The sequence below is a fragment of the Pseudorasbora parva genome, chromosome 13 (genome assembly GCF_024679245.1).
Source record: "Pseudorasbora parva isolate DD20220531a chromosome 13, ASM2467924v1, whole genome shotgun sequence".
In the NCBI taxonomy this organism is placed as follows: domain Eukaryota; kingdom Metazoa; phylum Chordata; class Actinopteri; order Cypriniformes; family Gobionidae; genus Pseudorasbora; species Pseudorasbora parva.
The window spans coordinates 9,411,504-9,434,053 of record NC_090184.1 but is presented as its reverse complement, the minus strand read 5'-3'; the positions used below and the strand labels follow the sequence as shown (position 1 = coordinate 9,434,053).

Sequence of the window (22,550 nt, the reverse complement as noted above, 5' to 3'; positions counted from 1 at the left end):
CCCATATTTATTATTTTGGTTGTATTTTTCCACACACGGAATACATATCAGCATTAGCCAATATTAATGCTTTCTTCTTAAATTATTCAGCTGGTTCATAATGCAAATGGGATTGCCTGATATTGAAAACGAATGTAACCATTTTTTATTTAGATTTATAATATCAGCCATTGTCGTCCACAACATAAAAATAATAATCTGCCTATTAGCAAGAATATCTATATTGCCGCACCCTTACATTTTGCAGGTTCAGAAATAACATATGACATATTAAAGCAAAAGGATGTAGCTGTTCTACTGTTTGAAGTGATGGAGTGTGGCCTGGGGCAAACTCAGTTTTTTTCTGAAGACTCACCCCAGCTGTAGCTTCTCTGGACATAACAGAAAATGGACAGAATGAGTAGTGGAGTGGAGGTTAAAGGTGAGCGGCCGGCTTGTCGGATGGAGAGAGAGGAGGACAGACCTAACAAGACGATGAAGAATGACTAACTCCTCTTAGATTTAACAGGCCCACACGACACAATATGAATGACCCTCCAGTGAGATAAACACAGCAAACATGTGGGAGGAACAGAGAGAAACAGAGCAGCAAAACAAATTTCATTTCGGTTCCCTGTTAAATATTGATTTTTATGTCATGGCAAGATGACCTTGAACTAAAAATCACTATAAATCATCGTACTGTGTAATAATATGAGATAAAAAGAGATGTACAAAAGATGTTGTAGAATTGCTGTTTTTATGATGCTAATAAAGGTCCTTCGAGCATATGTAATGTAAGGATAATAAAACGTGCACTCCTGGTAAATGCATCAAAATACATCAAACTCAAAAAAGGGCAAGATATGTCTGCACACTAACACACCGCTGCGACAACAAATCATTTTCAAAATGCCTTTCGTACAACTCGCTCCTTTAAATTAAGCGATAAAAAACTTACCAAATGCAGACATGGTCTACGATCGTGTTCGAAAGCTCTTCCAGTTTTCAAAAACTCTGGTTACCAATTAACTGAGAGGCTAAGATAGTTGCTGTCACACTCACACTCACACACACACACACACACACACACACACACAGTCTCAGATAGGGTGTATAAGGCTGGTGAAGAGGCTGTCCGCTGGGGTGATGCTGCTAACGTGAAAGAATGTGAAGCAGATAGCAGAGGTGCAGGAACTCAACGAGCTGAAGGAAAGAACACTTCAGAGGTCAGGCACAGAGAGGCCTGAGAGTCAAACTAGGAGCCCTCAGATCTGAGTGCCTGTCTATCCATGTAAGATGACTTCAGCTTTATCTTCCTTTGACTGTTGATAGATTCACTGTTTCAGGATGTTTAGATGTGTCAGACAAGAATTTATTCAAACAAAACAAAACTAAAGAAAATCATACACTGGAAAATTGCATTTATTGGGTATACTTAAAGGGATAGTTCACCCAAAAATAGTGTTTCAATCACTTCCATGGCCACAGGTGTATACAATCAAGCACCTAGGCATGCAGACGCTTTCACAAACATCTGTGAGGTCCGTCAACTGTTAGTCCGTCAATTCGAACAACCAAAAAAAAAAACGTCAATTTGTGAGGTCCATCAACTGTTAGCTATTATAACGAAGTGGAAGCAGTTGGGAACAACAGCAACTCAGCCACGAAGTGGTAGGCCATGTAAAATCACAGTGCGTAGAACTAGCCAACTTTCCTAACTTTCTGTAGCTACAGACCTCCAAACTTCATGTGGCCGTCAGATTAGCTCAAGAACAGTGCATAGAGAGCTTCATAGAATGGGTTTCCATGGTCGAGCAGCTGCATTCAAGCCTTACATCACCAAGTGCATTGCAAAGTGTCGGATGTAGTGGTGTAAAGCACACTGCCACTGGACTCTAGAGCAGTCGAGATGTGTTCTCTGGAGAGTCCAATCACACTTCTCTGTCTGGCAATCCGATGGATGAGTCTGGGTTTGGCAGGAGAACGGTACTTGCCTGTCTGCATTGTGCCAACTGTAAAGTTTGGTTGGGGGGAGATTATGGGGAGGGGTTGTTTTTCAGGGGTTGGGCTTGGCCCCTAATTCCAGTGAAAGGAAATCTTAATGCTTCAGCATACCAAGACATTTTGGACAATTTCATGCTCACAACTTTGAGGGAACAGTTTAGGGATGGCCCCTTCCTGTTCCAACATCACTGTGCATCACTGAACAAAGCAAGGTCCTTAAAGACAGGTCCATGAAAAAGGCAGGTGTCCCAAACCCTTTGGCAATATAGTGTATCTCCCAATAATAAGATCTCTGGCAATTCGGTCTAATCCAGCTAAATTCTGTTTTTTAAAATTTTCTCATCCGATGTGAGTGTCATGGATGTCCACTCCTTGCCATTGCAGTTAGATTGATAATATTACAGAATATGCATTTTCTTTTAAACCCCACTTCATCTATACATATACAAATAATAATAAAATAATACTAAATAAACCAATTGCGCTCTAAGTTTAAAAAGTCTAAAAACAAATTCAATGACTGAATCAACTGATCCTTAATGTAACAATTGTGTGTTACCACTTCTTACAGCACTGAAACATCAAACGGTCACGTGCAAAGAATAAAACTTGAAAGATGACCTGCACACAGATGTGTGTACATGTGTGTTTATGCAGCGGGCTGGCAGCGTCGCTCTGTCCCCTGCACCTCTCTGGACTGGCACACATGAGGTGGCTTTGTGGGAGATCCAGGCATAGGCAGCATTCCTTTGATAGGATGATACAGGGACTAAAGCTCTTCCATATGACACCCCTCACATGGCTGCTGTGTCTAGCCACCCTCTATCTCATCGTGTGTGTGCGTGTGTGTGTGTGCGTGTGTGTGTGTGTGTGTGTGTGTGTGTGTGTGTGTGTGTGTGTGTGTGTGTGTGTGTGTGTGTGTGTGTGTGTGTGTGTGTGTGTGTGTGTGTGTGTGTGTGTGTGCGTGTGAGGATTTCACAGGTACAACGAGGGGTTTGTGATGACAGGAGCCAGGCCTCGTTACACACCAAAGCATCTGTGTGTCTTTATCTGTCTCCGCTCGCCCACCGCGGAGAGAAAGAGATTGACGCAAGGCCACAATGAGGCTTTCTGAGTTGATCGATTATCACATTCGGACAGAGATATCACATTCTCCAGCCGTCTGACCCGATGAAAAGCCATTTGTTGCGATTTCCGTCTCTATTTTGGAATCTTTTAATTTGTTGTGAGTGACAGCTCATATTAAAAACCGAAGTTTTATTAATAAACAAGGCATTTCATTGTGATTTACAATTATATCTTAATTGAACATATTAGCTATGTATTTGATCAGTTTCCACAACAACTCATCAAACAATCAAAAGCAAAATTGGTTTAGTTCTGACAAACTTAAGAAGCCATTCTTTGCCGATGCCAATTGATTTGACATAGTTTCTAATGAAATGACATCCACATATTGTTAAGTGTGACTTAAAGCGCCCCTAATTACGCTATTTTAAAGAAACACTCTTATTATTACTCTTAAAGGACTTTAGCTTATTCACCATACACACCATTCTCATCTCTGTGCGTGCTATAACTCTGTCTGACGCATCCACCGCTAGCCTAGCTTAGCACAAAGACAGGAGGTAAATGGCTCCATCTAGCCTACTGCTCAATAAGTGACAAAATAACACCAACATTTTCCTATTTACATGTTGTGAAGTGTATATAGTTACACCGCGTTCTTAGGCCGATGGAAAATGAAAAGTTGTGATTTTCTAGAGTAGACCAATAGGAACTGTATTCTCATTCCTGCCTAATAATCAAGACACTTTGCTGCCATACCATGGGTGCAGCGGCGCAGTGATTATTACACAACATAGTCCTCAGCATGTTCTCTGTGCAAGCAGATTTCCACGTTGGTTATGTTGATGGAAGTTAGCCTATTTTCAGGCACTATTTTATTTAGTCACTTATTGAGCAGTAGGCTAGATGGAGCCATTTACCTCCAGTCTTTGTGCTAAGCTATAGACTAGCGGTGGGTGCGTCAGACTGAGTTGTGGCACACACAGAGATGAGATTTGTATGTATGGACTTATCTAACTCTGGGGGATACGGTGAATAAGCTAAAGTTCCAAAAAAGTTGCCGTGTTCCATTAAAGGTTCCAATTTTAGTTTTGGAGATACTCTACCTTACATTTACATGCATTCAAAGAAAAAAATAAAAATAAAAAAAACATTAATTTTCTCATAATATACAATGAACTTCACTTTTATCAAAAAGTATAAAAAACAGTTTGAATATTCAGTCTCTCTAATCTCACTTCTCCTATCGGCAAGCCTACTCTGCTCTGATTGGTTAGATGACCCAGTTTGTTGCGATTGGTCTACAAGTTACAGCGCTTGAAACCTATTACCATATCTGAATCTCAGCTCTGGAGGCTTCATCAACACCGGTTTACACAGTGATTCGAACAGTAACAAAGGCATCTTTATGTCCTTATCAATTAAAGCGCGATTCTGTCCTCATCTTTTAGAAGTGCATATAAATTGGATTTGCATAGCTCAAAATAATGTCTTCTTGACATGTCGACAACACAAACCATCTTTCATAACTAAGTCTACAGGGTTTAAGGGCAACCGATTAAGGCCATAGACTGGGATTATGCAAATGTGTTACATTGTTACTTAGGTATGTCACAGGAAGTGAGAATTGCTGACGACTTATTTCGGCAGTTCAGAATTCATGCTTTCTTTTAGAATGACTTTTTTTGTCATGCACAAACAGCTATATTACACACTACATGAAACATAACATTAGAAAAAGCATAATAAGGGCACTTTGATGCACAAATGATTTTTAGTGCACATTTTCTCTTCTTCGACGTTCATCCTTTTTATCCTTTCCGCCTCTTGCGTCACTCGCCTCCGCCACTGCCGTGACCTCCTGGGTGGGCTGAACACCCCCTTCGCCGGTCCTTATATTTTTTTTCAAGTGCTGTGCTGGTAGGTTGGAGTCTAATCCCTGTCTAATTCCCGGAGCTGATTGGGTTTACAGGGGCAGGGATCAGCAGTGTTGCCCGGTCCCGCACACATCGACTCGGAGCCAGGCCCCTGCCCGGCACTGTCCGGCCCCTCCACAGGAACAAAAGAGCCCCTGTTTGCTCACCCCTCGCGCTCAAGAGGCTTAGGGACATTTTTCTCATTTTTGAACAGCTAATATCTTGCAAAAGTTGTCTAATCTCTTTAAGTTAAAGTTGAGCTTTTGTAAAAGCCCAGGCTAGCTGTGCTTATGACTTGACTGTTATCCAGCAGCATTTAATTAGGTCAGTCTGGGCCTCCAATGTGCACAACACTGAGGATAGCGAGTATGCAAATGCATCACATCATATTATCTTTATTCAACAGTATGGTAGAAACAACTGACTGAATAATAAATATGATGTACGCATATATTCTCCAGGTATTTGGAGGAAGATGCGCAATAGATTCCTGCATTAACATCCAAATAAATTAATGAAGGAGGATGGTTTACCAAACCGGTTACCTACCATGTTTAAAAGGTGGTTTGAAAAAGTCTTCATTGACTTGGAAACAGCAATGTGATAAAAGACACCAATTTTCAGTTAATAATAAACTATAATAATAATAATTTGTTACATTTATATAGTGCTTTTCTGGGTACAAGTGCTTTACATATAGAAGGGGAGAATCTCCTCAACACCAGCAATGTGCAGCATCCACCTAAATTTTGCGACGGCAGCCATGTTGCGACAGAACGCCAACAACAGTCTAGTTTATTGGTGGAGAGGAGACGTCAATCGGTATATGGGAATGATTAGGAGCCCATGATGGACAGAGGCCACTGGGCAAATTTGGCCACGATGCTGTAGTACACCCCTACTCTTTTTTCAAAGGACATCCTTGGATTTTTAATGACCACAGAGATTCAGGAGCTCGGTTTAACATCTCAACAAAGGACGGATTAAATTTAATTAAATTGACATCACAATAAACTGTCCCAGACTAAGTATTTACACATTCAAATCACAATTGTCGAATCATTCTATGGTCGACCGATAGTCGAATCATCTATGTGTGTGTGAATGGGTTGGGAGGGGCACTACGCTAGTCAGCAGGAGGGTAAAACTATTTTTATTTTCCTTTACACACGACTGCACACAGCAACAACTTTTAATAAAGCGACCAAACCTGCCTGCCAACTGACAGACGAACTGACAGTGGCTTCCTGCCACATAATCGAAAAACAGAACATCACACAAATATATGAAGGACATTTTGATAAATAAACCTAAAAAAATACCTGCCTAGAGAGGAAAAGAACACTTTGAGTGTGTTTACATGCACGTTCTTAAGCAGATTGTACCTAAAGGGGGTCGCACAGCGGACGCAAAGCTCAGCGGCTCGTCTCAGGTATCTCACACCGGCACCAGACGCGCACATTATATACACGCAAGCACAATTTTGAATCGAACTCTGACAGAAGAGTTGCATGATGAATGTATCTTGTAGCACAGGGTGAAATCAGTATGTACATTGACGATTTGAGGGAAATATAATATAAATTGAATATAAAACCTTGAAATGGCGCTCTGTGGCGCGGCAAGATTTTAAACAACTTCCTGGTTTGCTGCAGACAGGCATCAAATGCCGCCAACCGTGTGTGTGTACACTCATTGAATGTGTTCAATTGAAATCTCAGCACCTTTAATGGGGTTGCACACCGGATGCGAAGTTCAGCGCCATGCCACGTGCACTTTAAAATATTGAGCACCCCCCCATATTGCCAAACTGGTATGATCCTCGTTTCATACCACCCGCGAAGATTCGACCGTGAGATCCGTGGTCGACTCCAGCTCCGCATATCGATGCAGCAAATCTTCGACTAATCGGGGTCACCCCTACAATAAACAATAATTTAGCCTAAATGTAAGTGATATGTTCAATTCAACGAATATATTCAACGATATTCACTTTGAAACAGCTTCGAGCATCATTCATCCAGTCAGACTCCTTCAGGAAGCTAGTATAGAGTATCTTCTTCATCACTATTTTGCACCAACCAACTCTAGCACTTCCACATAAGTTATAAGAGCCTGACTAATCACATAATTACATACAATACAAGCTTGAATGGAGAGGGAAAGAACATGACATCAGCATGAACTGCAATGGGAACACTTGAATTACAGTTTTCTGCTCTTCTTATTTACCTTTGTAATGGGATCAAGACACAAGACACCACTTTCGACAATAGCCTGTGCGTTCTGTGCAAGTACATACTAATTCTCCTTCCCCCTCTCTCTTTGGAGTTTGGGTTACAGGAAGTTAACCTGAGCCACGCTCCGCCTCTCTGAGCCATCAAGCTGTAAAGAAGATGGGGCGTTGAACACCTGGACCTGCTTTTGAGAGACAGGGTCAATGAGACACTAAATGATGACTATACCGCGCAAACTTGGGAACCTGGCGGGGCTTTGACCTCTATGTTGATGCTCGAGGCCTTGTAAGAGGCCTTGTTTGCCCAATGTGGTGTCTGTTTTGACAAGCCTGTCTACTAAAATATATGGCAAGCTTAAGCGCTCCTCTGGCAAAGGCAACTCATCAGTCGCACAAATCCATGAGAGAGTTCATAAAAAAGTCACAAGCAAAGATTTATAGAATTATACGCTAATCTTCTTCATGCCACTCATTGGCACTAACGTCAAGAAACCAAATGCGTTTAACAATTCAAACTATTCTGAAAGTCAACAAACCGTGGGCAGGTAAACAAAGGAAAGGTTACATTTGAATAAACTAAAGATCTATTGAGGATCAAAATTACAATGTGAAATCCAGACCTAAAGTAAAACTATAGAACCCTTGAGGCGTCTATTTGCTTAATCAATCATTGAAAAAGTTAAAAAATAAATACACTTATCTAGAGTGCTATTACATTGTAGTAACAATGAACTGCACTTGTAATTACATGCTTATAAATGACCCAACCCATTTGGTCATGACATTTAAACATATTTAAATGTATGCATGAACAAATAATGATCCAAATGCAGCAAAAGCAGGGTAATGCATTGCAAGATACAGACGTCAACCAAAACTATAGACCGGCGGTTTGATTCCGCCCGGCAACTTAGTCTGGAAACCTGTATATTCATCTCTACTACTTCTGTTACACTTTTGCGAGAACCCATCGCAGACTGGCTTATATACCTGGTTCGCTACTGGCGGGTTTAACACGATGACAGATAGAGAAAGGATGGGCCGTTGCCTGTTGATCACGCCTCTTGTAGTCTGACTGGTTGAAGGACTATCCAATTGCGTACAGAGTCATTTGAATAATGCTTGTTTATCATGCCTCGTGTGCAAAAGAAAATACAGAGCAGACTCCCCAGACCAATGTTCATTTTTAAATTGAGCTTGGTCTGGGGATAGCCAGACAACCAAAACTATAGAACCCTTGAGGCTCAAACCCCGAACAAGGCTTGTTTGTCCAATAATCAAGCTGTCCATGTTAATAAATGATTTGAAATTGAAAACAAAATGTAATTTATTGCTGTGTTCACTACTGTTAATAATCAAGTGTCTTCTGTGTGAGCTGTGCTTCATACATTGCTACACTAGTAATAGATAATGGACCTTTTATTAAACACAAAATGATTGTGACCACAACTTTTATTTCCCAACACCAAAATCAAAAGATCACATCCGCATTTTATTCCATTTGACATGTGCCAATTCTCTATTTGCCACAATCTTCAAAATAGAGGTTATTTAAAAGGTTCAGCCAAAAACAAGTATAATCTAAGCACAATTTGAGACATATGTGAGAGTGTTGGTGTCTTTTCCTCAGGAAAAAATACCCAACCCATGCTTATTGGGAAACCTTCCTATGGTGACATTTCTGCAAAATGATATTACGTTGCTTCTTGCATGTTTCAAACTGTCAAAACCAAGTGGAGTAAAATTGTGTTTAATTTTAACGGAAATAGATGAGCGTGAAACTGACGACATTTAATTGTTGTACATATTGCATGATTTTGGAAACTAAATGTCCAGTGAGAGCTAAATGGTTAAAGCTAGCGTTGTAGTACTCAAAAAAACTTCATTTTTTGAAGGTCTTGGTCTTGTCTCGGTCTCGACCGCATTTGTACTCGGCCTTGTCTTGGTCTCGGACTTAGAGGACTCAGGAATTTTATCTCAAGTCCAGTAAAGACCAAATATGCTGGGCTATCACTAAACTGCTGGTGTATTGTCTGATTTAACATCATTAATATGATTTGATGTAAAACTTACTGCTTAGAATGCAATCGATAACTTCTTTGTAATGTGATTTATTTTGTAACTGTCCTACCGGGTTCAAAAGCATTGTCTCAAAAATTCCCAAAATGTATATGAATGGCCAAAATAAATCTAATCTAAATATAATAAAGTCTTGACTTGGTCTCAACCCCACAAAGTCTTAGTCTTGTCTTGGTCTCGACCCCATAAAGTCTTGGTCTTGTCTTGGTCTTGGGACACGCTGGTCTTGGTCTTGTCTTGGTCTCGACCCCATAAAGTCTTGGTCTTGTCTTGGTCTCGGGACACGCTGGTCTTGGTCTTGTCTTGGTCTCGACCCCACAAAGTGTTGGTCTTGTCTTGGTCTTGGCACACGCTGGTCTTGGTCTTGTCTTGGTCTCGACCCCATAAAGTCTTGGTCTTGTCTTGGTCTCGGGACACGCTGGTCTTGGTCTTGTCTTGGTCTCGACCCCACAAAGTGTTGGTCTTGTCTTGGTCTTGGCACACACTGGTCTTGGTCTTGTCTTGGTCTCGACCCCACAAAAGTCTTGGTCTTATCCCGGTCTCAGCACACACTGGTCTTGGTCTTGACTTGGTCTCGACCCCACAAAGTATTGGTCTTGTCTTGGTCTCGGCACAACCTGGTCTTGTCTTGGTCTCTGTTTAGTTGGTCTTGACTACAACAGTAAAAGCTATTTCGAATTTGAAAATAATGCACCACCTACACCTAAACCTGAAAACTGCAGTGAATTTTATTTATAGGTATGTTTCTGAAAATAAAGGTAGAGGCGCATTTACCCAATGTTGAAAATATCTTAGAAAGTCTCCATGTGCTTTCCATCTCGTTCCTTTCCTGGAGACACAACCGACTTTAAAGAGATCTCGTTTGTGCTTGTTCTTTCTTATGGGTTCCTACAAACTCCTCATACCACATCCATCCATCCATACTGTTCTGCCGCCCACCACCCCTCATCCCAATCTCTCTCTCCTTCCCTGCAGACACAGATGTGCCAGAGTTGGTGAGTTGTAAGCCGGGTGCGTTGGCACAGAGCGAGAGCTACAAAGAGCGTCTGATTGGAAGCAGCGGGTGAGGACCTTTAACGAGAGCCAGTGAATAGGGGACAGCAGCGGCCTGGACCGCCTCCACTCTCTACACTTCTTCACACACCCAGCTGCCTCTCTCCATCAAAAGCCACACGCAACAGGCGTCCATCTTCTGGCCAGCTTTACCTTGGAAACACACACACACACACTAACACACACAAGATCTGTGCTTAACAAATCAGCTACACACACTCACACACTCTGAGCCTTGGCTTAGAACACCGCTATACACAAGGCCATTCAAAGACTCAGGATCCCTCTCGTTGGCATGGTCTTAACCTACTAATACACATCCCATTCCACAGATCTACTAAAATCACCCCATCATTTCACTCCTGTTTTTTTTTCCCCCATAATGGAAAACAAGCCGATGTGTTTTAGATACCTGCCCGTTTACTGCTCCGTCAACCTTAATGTGGATGACAGAACAAAACAACTAACCGACACAGTAGAGCTGTCCGGTTCAGGGCAACGACACATATTTCACCACTGACATTTCAGACTTGTGGAGCCAAAGGCCTTTTAGCAGAATGACCTTTGGTATTGATCCAGACCCTCTGCATCCATCTGAGCCTCACGCTGGGCAGAGAGGCTGATTTCCATCAGAGGTGGAGGAGAGAAGGTGAATGTAGAGGTGAGAACAGCGGTGGGATAGGTGCACTTTGGAGAAATGGAGTAGCATTTGGAGAATGTCAGAAGCTTTAGAGGTATAGCGCCCACAAATGCGTTATCATAATATGGTCAGTTCTTCGATGTTACAAATGGTCTATTTTGACATCTATTTGCTTATTCAACCATTCAAACTGTAGAAATGATAAAACCTTCTCTAAAGTTTGTTATTACATTGCAATGACACTGTACTGCAATTATTACAATGTAATTACATGGTTATAAAAGACCCAGAACATCTGGTCACGAAATTTAAACATAATCTGTGATTCCGTAGAATAATTCCTGCATGGGTTTACTTTTAAAAATCCGGGGATGTTGTTGTTAATTGAGTGACTGAATAAAGGTTAAGTCAAAACAATAAATAACAATGATCTAATAAAGAGGTGATAATAATGTTTAGAGTAATTCAGGAAATGTGATAGGACAACACAAGCTCCTTAAATAATGATCCAAATGAAGCAATGATATCATTCCGCTCTGCTTCAAAAATAATCACTCGCTATTCTATTAATAGCAGCCAAATTTCTTGACTTGGGAATTTGGCACATGTTCCCAGACATTCTCTTTCTTCTGCCTCATGGTTTGGACTAGGAAAAAAAACATTCTGCCACTTTAGTGATGCAATATATAAAGTATTCTGGCTATTTTAAATTCACTTGTGCCATTCTTACGTATCAAAAACCTGCCAGCAATGCCAAGAAAATCAACAATTGCCCCCACCCCTCTGCAATGTTACCCTCTCTTGCTCTCCTCAACAATGTAGAAAATGAAGATGGTATTGTCTTGCAAACACTGTTTAGCATCCTAATTACCAATTCTGATAAACAAGCCTAATGACTAGGGGTTAATTGGCTACTCCTGCTTGTCAAGAGAACAACAAACAATTTGAGATCGGCACTTGTCTGCGCGCTAAATTACAGACACTGCACAAAGATCAATGTCCAATCAAACCGCAGACGAGCCTTTTGAAGGCCTGAAAGCGCGATCAAGCTCTCCACTTTCCATTCAGCCGTAATTAAGGCCTGTTAATTGCCACAAAAGCCAATTGCCATACATCCACACATTATTCTCCAACTCTAAACACAACCAAGAGCGCTGACATCCATGAAAATGTTTACTGCATTTAGAACTGGTTTCATTTCACACTCTTTTTCTCCTAGATTCTCCTAGATGTTTGTTTAGGGAGAGAGAGAGAGAAACGTTGTGCTTACGTGTGTTTTATCGTATTGATTTGTTTGGATGTTCTCACTTACCCCTGAGCATACATTTGAGTCTGAGCCAACCGGTGTTTACAGAAATCATTTATGAGCAAAGCTGAAATGTTATAAATGTTTTTTATCATAATTGTTAACACTACAGTAAGGCTCAGTTAAAGTTATATTAACTTACAATGAGCAATATATTTTTTTTTTTACAGTATGTATTCATATTTTGTAAAGTTGGTTAATAAAAATGCAACTGTTAATTGTTAGCAAAGTCCAATAAATTATATTAACATATAACTTTTGATTATGAATTTTTGAATAATGTATTAGTAAATGTTTGAATTAACATTAAATAAGATTTAAAATGATTAGAAAGTATTTTTCATAGTTAATTTATATAACAATAGGAACCATATTGTAAATTGTTACGTTATATTTATTTATTTTGTATTTATTTTTTTATAATTGTAACAACATATATGATATATTACACCAACAATCTGGATCATTCATACAAATTATAACATTATATTTAAAATAATATTTCATACTTACTAAGCTTAACACATTGTCATGAAGTGTCATAAATTGGTATAAAGGCTTATAATATTTTAAACAATATATGTATATTTTTTTGAAACAGAATTTCAATGCATGTTTAAAGAAATCATAAACAAATATGCCCTTCATTATGATTTTTAGGTTACTCCAAAAAGACATTTTAAAATTTAAAAAAAAAGGCATGTAGTTAACGGAGGTTTATTCCATTCATTGTATGATATGCACTGCAATGTATTTAAAAAAAATAATAATAATAATTTAAAAAAAATGAATTAATTCACATCAACTCACATATTCTAGGAATGTATAATTAGTATTAAAACAAACCGTGTTATATTTAAAAGCCGGGAAGGGTAAGTGCATACCAACCCACACGCCATGCTACAACGCAAGGGTCAGTTATTGACTAACTCTTCAGGGCTTCGGTATTGGTATTGACTCCTATCGGCTCTCACTAATTGTGTTTAAGTGCCGGGTAATCGGCACTCTATTGTCGGTTTCCAAATTAGTAATCAGCTCTAACAGGCCTACACAATTACCGCCCTCGCAATGGCACATTCGAGGGGCCTTCTAAACGATATAAATATCCTCTGTCAGGCTCAAGGAAAGTTTGTCTTTTCTTGCTCCCACTTAAAGCAAACACAATGAAGACTAAATCCAATGGTCCTCGGTAGCTAGTCCATAGCTTCCCATTTGTTCTGTGATTAAACGCACGATAACATGGTTTGGCTGCAGCAGTCTACTTCGAAATGTGCTGTTAATTAAACAGTGATGAAATAAGAAAAAATCCTTCACTTTCTATGAAAGATGGTTCAGAGCATATCATAGAGACTCAGGGATGCAATGTTTTACCTCAATCCAGTAAGCAAACACCAAGCAAACATCTGATGTCCTAGCAACAGCAAGAAACACCTTAGCAACTGCACAGCATCATAGTTCTGTCACGGCATCTCTCAGAGTGTTTAGTATGGTAATAGATATGACTCCTGATATGTTTGGTCATTTCTGATACGGAAAACGTCTGATACGCTGCTGCTGTTATTGCTGCCGATACATACACGATACGTTGCTCTGAGCAAAAAAGACATGCTGCTGCTGCTGCACAAAATAGCATACATGTATTACCCGTAGCAGATTTATACAGGTGGAGCTGGGGAAGGTGGAGGGTTTCTGAAAACGCTCTGATGACCAAAGTATTTGAAAGTTGAGCAGCCAGAACATCTGCGCTCTATAGATAATGATATGATTGCAAGCAGATTGAGTTAAAGGGATAGTTCACCCACAAATTAAAATGTATCCCATAATTTACTCACCCTCAAGCCATCCTAGGTGTATGATATTCTGAGTGTATGAGTTATATTTAAAAAAAACAATGTCCAGGATCTTTATTGTTCGTAAAAAATGTGTCCGTCCATTATAAAAGTGCTCCACATGGCTCGGGGGGGTTAATAAAGGCATTCTGAAGTGAATCTCTGGGTTTGTTAAGTTCAAAATGCTCAACCGTCATTCATCGCGCCATTTACACTTTTTTCGTAAGTTGAATACAGAAGGAGGTCTAGTGGAAAGCTAGATATTTCACTTTATAACGTGTTAAATATGGATATTTTTTGTACACAAACGCATCGATACACTTCAGAAGGCCTATATTAACCCCTATAGCTGTGTGGATAATTTTTTTTATTTTTATAATGGATGGATGCACTTTTTTGGGCTTAAATTTTTGGGCTGCCATTCACTGCCATTATTAAGATTGGAAGTGACAGGACATTTTTAATATAACTATGATTGTGTCCATCTGAAAGAAGAATGTCTTATACACCTAGGATGGCTTGAGGGTGAGTAAATCATGGGCTAATTTTTGGGTGAACTATCCCTTTAATGACCAATCAGAATGCGCCATCTAAAGTTTCATGACAGAAATTTGCATTTACGAGTCAGGTTTTCTTCGGAATATGCAAAGATTGTTATTATTAATGGGAATAAGAAAAGAGAAAAGAAAACAGAAGCTGCCAATTTCCGTTTTAGAAAAGCAGTTCAGGCACTTTCAAAGGTAGTGTGGGGAGGGCTGATCTTAATATTAAAGAACAAGACTTCTGTCATTCTTCTGCCATATCACTTTCATCTATCATATTTTCCACAGATCAACTGTTGTAAAACAAAGATTAGAAGGCGGCCAGTGTTTTAACAGCGCAGTGCTTCGATCCAGAACAAGGCCGCCTCACAGAGCCGAGAGGAAGATCTCGCCCGCTTTTCATAAGAGACTGTTTCCTTTCCATTGATTCCATCTGACGGCAGTATCTGAAGGTGCACTGTTGGCAGTGAACTTCCTTTAAAATCTCCCTCATGGTGTGTTTTGGCCTGAGTAAATACCTGTATTGTACCATTTTCTCTCTTTTCTTTTACATAAGATCACCGCTGTTCGCATTTATAAAACGTTCTAATAACATGTTATTTTCTAGAACATCTGACTTCTGTTGATTTGAGCAAAGTCATCAGCTAACAAAGAAAAGAGCCTGAAAAAAAAACAGTTGAGTGTGCGAACAGACACAGATGCACTAAGGCAGCTCCTGTAATAGTATGAGTTTACAAGCGGGTCAACTTCAGAATTAAATGAAGGTATTGTGGCGATGTCCACAGAGACTTTATTTTTTATTTTTTGCAATATCGATTTTAACAAACAACTATTGGTTCATACAGATATTTGTCACTTGCTCTCTTATTTACTTTTGCCATTATAATAGATTATTGTTTTCATCATGTTTTAAATTATTTCAATTAAAGTTTAAAAAAAAATGCATTAAGGTATACTATAGCTAGTTTGTTGCTACATCATCAAATCATTTCTATTAAACATGGGTTTGATCCATTTAACAGTTTTCAGGTATACAGAAATAATACGGTTATAGCTTATGTTGTCAAATATAAAATATAAACTATTGTTATTATATATATATATATATATATATATATATATATATATATATATATATATATATATATATATATATATATATATATATATAAAGCTGGCTAAATGTTTTTTTCAGAACGGCATTATAATAGTGTCTCAGGCCGAGTACCAAAACAAACTTGTAGCCAATCAGCAGTAAGGGGTGTGTCTACTAATGACGGGGAAGAAGAGTGCTCAGTGCATGTCATTACTCAAAAGACACAACAAACAGGACAGACATTACCCGAGCAACTACAGAAAGAAATTGATGAAAGATAATATATGATTGTGTCATGTTCACTTGTTTGTCCATTTGCGATTGTATTGTCGTTCACTTCAGTTATGACAAGGACCTATTAATTTCCTCTTTGTATTAACCACTGTCTGTTTCAAGCGTCATCTCGCAGTGTGTCTGAACAGTAAGATAATAAACTCCTAATACATGTTTGCCTTCCCCTATTGATGGCATCGTACCCTCGGCCGGCTGACACAGCAGATTTCGTCATAGTCGTTGCCTGCCTGTACATATGTGTGGGGCATTGCTATCAAAATGGGGTTTGTGATTTGAAATATCAATATCAGTTATCAAAAAGCACTTACCCCACCTTTAACATTAAAACATACAGCAGCAGGAATATTAGGCTCCTGTCATTTTAAAGCTACACTGTGTAACTTTTTTAGTTTATTCTTAGACAAAAACACTTAGTTCTTTCAAAAATATATGAGCTCATTAATGAATATTTACTTCTTTCAAGTAATAAAGTATTCTCGTAAGTTTATAATATGCCATTGAAAATACATACGGCTGAGGGGTTCGAATGCTGGTAGCCATGTTGCCCCTCCATCTTGAAAGTACATTAGCCAAAGAGGGACATACCCATTAAATCAAGCTTCGCCTTTCGCGTTTTAACACTCGATGGCACCGTGTTGAATGTGAAGAGGAGGATTGCCGTGTTAATCTTGGACTAAATCAGCCAAAAAGTTAAAACGAAATCAGAATTGAGAGGAACAGAAACTAATATTCACTAGACGGTCATATGCCTTTTCACCGCTAGATGGGGGAAAATATCACACAGTGTAGCTTTAAGAGCTGCACAGATCCAATATACTAATGCACAAACTGTTTACATTAATTTATGATATAACTGAATATATTTACAAGGATACTGCTCGAGATTGGCATTTTGAACTTTGTGTGAATTGGAAAAAGTGAAAGAGAACTCAATTCAGTATTTCCGCGCTGTCTAAAACACAGCATGCGCTTTGGATGTGTGCGCACACAAAACTTAGTAGCTGAGTAAAATTCATTTCTGAGAACTGAACATTTGAACTGAGAATTTGAAAACTGAGTTCTCTTTTGTGTGTTCTTGCACTTGAATGTTTAAATTCGTGAGGCTTAAAAACATGCAAAAAATAAACTCTGGTGACGATGCCGCACTAGCCTGATCGGGACAGCGACTGCTTGTCAGTTGTCCCGAGCGTCGTTCATGCTGGAACTGGGCAGTCCGTATTGTCAAGCCCTGCTGTATTTTGTACAGATTTCATTTTGATTTAGAAAGTATTTCATTTTTAAGAGAATTAACATTGGAAAAAACATTGGATTATGCAACAGATCTTATACAACTTTGTTCACTGAGTTAATTAATAAAACATAGGTTTGTTATATCTGCCTTTTTCAGGCTATAGCCAACATGGCAATGGTTTTAAATCGATTAAAAATCTGCCAATAAAGATCAGTGGCCCGAACTATCCTTGCATCACTACATATGATTTTATCAGTGAAACATGATGGAACATATTTTGAAGCCACCTTAACTTGATAGGTGAAGTAAATGTAAAATGGTGATATCAGTTAAATGTGTTTTAATAATAATAATAATAATAAAATGTTGGCTTGGGCTACACGATATATAGAAAACTATTGAAATATCACAAATGTAGAGTACAAATTTTAGGTCAACAGATAGCAGAGAATAGACCAGAGAATGACATATGCAAAATGCAGATGATTTAGTGCCATAACAAGGAAAAACATGTTATATAATTTTATAACGCAAATGTTGCTAGGCTTTTATATTACAAATGAGGTCAGAAACATTTTTGTTTGGCATTTCAATTCCTTTAAAAAAAGAGCATGAATCTCTCATTTATCAGAGTTGCGGAGGCTAGCCAACTGGACAGAAGATATCAGCGCTTAAGTGTTATCCAAACAAAATACAAAATCTCAGAATCCTTTTCGTGTTAAAGTCTAATTTTCTGCTTTCTCCTCCGCGCAGGATGACTGCGCTCCAAGTCTGAGCGGCGGGCCAGCCAACAGGCCTCACCACTTTTAACAGCCTGCGAAAAGGAGGCGAAAGAAGGGTGGTGGGTAAACGAGGGTGGAAAAGGGGATGAAAAAGTGAGATGGAAAACGGCTTGAAAACAATAAGGCACTTTTCCTGTGCGGCCTGAACAAACATGGATCCTTATTTACAGTACCTCCTGTTTTACCTTTCCCTCAAACCCCGCACAGACACAAAAGGCATTAAGGTATTATGTGGTAATGTTTTTGGAAGTGTATGATAGCAGAGAGGTAGAGACGGCGGCCCCTTAAACGCTGGTAAAACTGCACATGGCAACCATTAGCGCAAGACCCTCGGTAATGCTTCTGAGACGGCCCGAGACCTGCCTGTGTGTGTGTGGTGTTTGGACCCTGTGTCAAGAGGTCCGTGGGGGCACGGTGTTCACACACTCCTCTATATCGGTGGATGACAGTTGGACTGCTGAGGATGTGATGACAGTGTGTAGAAAGTAATTTGTTTGGACGTTGCTTCAGGCTAAAGCATTGATTTAACAGGGAACAATGAGGAGCATAATTTCAAAACATTACATCTATCAGCACTCAACTCCCAAAAACGCACGCCTCAGAAACTGTGATCACAATAGCACCGATTGTTTTTACCTCAAATTCACACAGTTAAAGGCAGATCTGCATCATATAGTATCAAAGCAGAATCCCGTTAGCACATTTTTTCCTCTTGGCTTGGTGCTTGCCGGTCTTAGCTTGTTTAGCTGGGCCGAGATGATGTTCAGCTAGTTTTGCTGGTTAACCGTATGGTATAACCAGCTGACGAATGCCCCAAATCCCGATAAAACCAACGAAGTACACCAGCTAACCAGATTGATTGATAAGCAAACCACCATTTGGGCATTTGGGTTGTGTTGTATTGTTCCATGTTTGTGTTCCTGAATAAGTTCTTCACAAGTGTATTGCTGCCAATACACAAGTAGTCTGTGGTAACAACTGACTGCGGTAACAATTGTGTACACTCTTTAAAAAGTTAAGTAAAAAACAACCCAATGTTGGGTCAAATATGGACTAACCCAAGCAGTTGGGTTGTTTTAACCCAGTGATTGTGTTGTCTTAAGCAAATATTTAAGCCAACCGCAGGATTAAAACAACCCAATTGCTGGGTTAGTCCATATTTGACCCAACATTGGGTTAAAACAACCCAGCATTTTTTAGAGTGTAGTAACTGTAAGAATAAAGACACCTGTTCACAATCTTGGACAAGGAAGTAAGAAATTCATACAGGTTTTGAACAACTTGAGGGTGAGTAAATGATGACGGCAAAAACACACCGTTTTTGTGTGGGTCCCTTTGAATGCAAATGAGATGCTGCTCTCTGCACCCTTTCTAGAAGAGGGCGGCGCTTCAAGAGCTTGTGTTAGCACACACTGAAAAATGTTTAGCTTTTTATGTTCAAACCAGAGTCGGACAATGATGGAGAAACTCAAGAAGAAGTGCCAACATGTAGAATGCAACCAGACATTGCTAAATGGTACGTTGATGAATTTATGTAGCTGATGTGGAGTTAACTATCTTCAAGTCATTGATTAGCATATTCTGTCATGATAATCTATAAATTACTCATGTGGAACTGTTGTAAGATGCCTTCAGAGCCAGAGAATATATACTGCATGTAGTTAGAATAGGTATAGTTTAGTTCAATTACGGTTATAACTTTTGTTGTCATCTTGCTTTTTTGACTGTATTGCAATAAATGAGAAAAGGCAGATGCAACAGCTTGAGCAGATATCAAATTTGCTCTACAACAACAACTCTTCTCCTTCTCAACATAGCCTCCTTTTTGTGGGGGGTTTATGTAAATTGTAGGTTTAGTGATGTCATATTTTTCATATGTCATGATGTCATATATATATATATTGGGGGGGTTGGGGGGTATTATCCCTAGAGAACCTTTGTTTTCCTTTAAAACGTATTGTCCGTCTTTGGTTGTGTGTATATAATTCATATATTTATTATTCATCCATGGTGAATAAGCATAATGGATGCTTCATAACATTAGTTCAAATATGAGCAATAGTAACAGCAATGTTGCCTTAGCAAACACAGCTAATGAAAAATGAAAGGCTAAAAAGAAGAAAAAATTCTAAAACTATGTGAGCTCCCAGAGTCATATGACTAAGCTAGGTCAGCTGACTTTCTATACAAACATCAAGTAACATTTCAGCTAAAATATGCAGCCCGTTAAGCCTCACAGGACACACAAGAAACAAAGGCACATTGTGCAACGCAACCAGCATTACTCCTTTTGGTTTACAATGTATCACACACACACTCACACACAGACACCTGAATGCCTCAGGTGAGCTTCTGCACTGAGGCGAGCAGTACACAGACCACACACCAACATGTCTATGCTAACACAGCCCTCCTACAAGTAAACACCACATCAAAACCCCAGTGACTTTCCACTCTCATCCCTATGTGGTATAATTGGTAAAACGTGTGCCATTAAAACTTGCTGACATCACATTGTGATGAACCAAGCTTCCGAATGCTAACACGGCTACAGTGGATCAGACACGCAAACGCCTGTTCGGCCTCTCTCCGAACAATGAGACGCCTTATCAGAGCAATGTAAACAAATCCAAATGTCATATAAACAAAGAACAACTGACAAAGTGAAACACATTCTGAAATGGTATAGGTTATGTCTTCCCTATTCTTAAATCGTAATTCTCGAATCAAACTCTTAAACCCTAATCATTGAGTTACGCAAAAAATAAGAACAGGAAGTGATTAGGGTCGAATTTGATGGTTCATGTTGACTAAGTTTCGCACATTTTGTTTGCAATAACCATGTGTGTGTAAAACATTATACAGCTACTATAAAATACAGGACACTCACATAAAGTGATATATACTGTACAGCAAATCTCCCCTGCCTGATTTTGTAACTGCCATTGCCCAGCTGTTAAAGTTGGATGTAAGTATGTCTAATTTGATCTGCATATATAGTATACTTGTGATAGGGCTATATAGAAAACCTCAACTGCTTGATTGCTTGTATCATCGCAAAATGTAAACTATATTATCACCCAGCTCTAATCTTCTAAATGCAATTATAAGGTATGAGATATTAAAGGGATAGCTCACCCAAAAATGAAAATTCTGTAATTAATTATTATAAATTATAAATCCTCATGTCGTTCCAAACCTGTAAGATATTCGTTCATCTTCGGAACACAAATGAAGATATTTTTGATAAAATCTAAGAGCTTTCTGATCCCTAATTGACAGACTAGGCAACTACCAAGCCCCAGAAAGGTAATAGATGAGCAAATGTCTAACACGGCTTTGGAACCACATGGAGGTGAGTAATTAATGACAGAATTGTCATGTTTGATGAACTAACCCTTTAATATTATACACATTAATTTGTGTATTGTAAAAAATATATATATATATATATATATATATATATATATATATATATATATATATATATATATATATATATATATATAGACAACAATAATTGTCTTAAACCAGTCCCAAATGTTTTAAAAGCCTTTAACACAGAAATCACTTCACACACTTGAGTCTATTCAGCTCACTTTAGAGGGCAAACAGGAGAAACGTGAGGTTTAGTTTGAGAATGAAATCTAATTAAAACATGGTTAAGTTCACTCACAGAGTTCCATTACAGGCCTGCTTTGGAGATTCAGTCTTCAGTCACTGTGCTGGTGCCATTAACACCTGCTTCTATTCCAATTAGCCTTCGCAATAAAGACAAATGATCTGAGGGGGCCCAATTAATTCACTTCTGTCAAACACTTTGCATCTAAGCTCTATCAATGTACTCACAACACACACACACACACACACACACACACATAACACACACACACACACACACACACACACACACACACGCACGCACACATGCACACAACACACACACACACACACACACACACACACACACACACACACGCACGCATGCATGTACGCACACACACACACACACACACACACGTTTGTTTTTGTGACATGTGGGGACCTTCCACAGGCATAGTGGTTTTTATACTGTACAAACCATATTTTCTATCCCCCTACACTGCCCCTGCCCCTAAACCTATCCATCACTGGAAACATTCTGCATTTTTACTTTCTAAAAAAAAAAAAAACTCATTTTGAAAAGTGGGGACATGGCCAATGTCCTCATATTTCACCCTCTCCTTGTAATACCTATGTCATACCCATGTCATTATACACATTTGTGTCCTCATATGTCACAAAAACATGCCCACACACACACACACACACACACACACACATAGACACGCACACACACACACACACACACACACACATTTTACAAAGGAGATTGCCAATAAAAAACATGCATTTGGCCAAGTGGGACAAAACATAACCTACACTCTCAGAAAAAAAGGCACAGTGCTGTCACTGGGACGGTATCCTAAGGTATCTTTGTAGCTTACTCACC

The 22,550-nt window shown here is 39.2% G+C and overlaps 1 protein-coding gene across 12 annotated transcripts in view; it reads right to left on the bottom strand.

The window, feature by feature from the left end:
* Window positions 1-22,550, bottom strand: part of prdm16 (PR domain containing 16) — a 313,157-nt gene that overhangs the window by 253,042 nt on the left and 37,565 nt on the right. The window contains exon 1 of one of the 12 annotated variants that reach the window (XM_067413115.1): window positions 941-1,049. The exons of the other annotated variants lie outside the window; for them this stretch is intronic. Coding sequence (XP_067269216.1) covers window positions 941-953 — 13 coding nt within the window. The 5' untranslated portion in view covers window positions 954-1,049. Of the gene's footprint in view, window positions 1-940; window positions 1,050-22,550 lie in introns of those variants that run through there. 12 annotated transcript variants of the gene reach the window in all.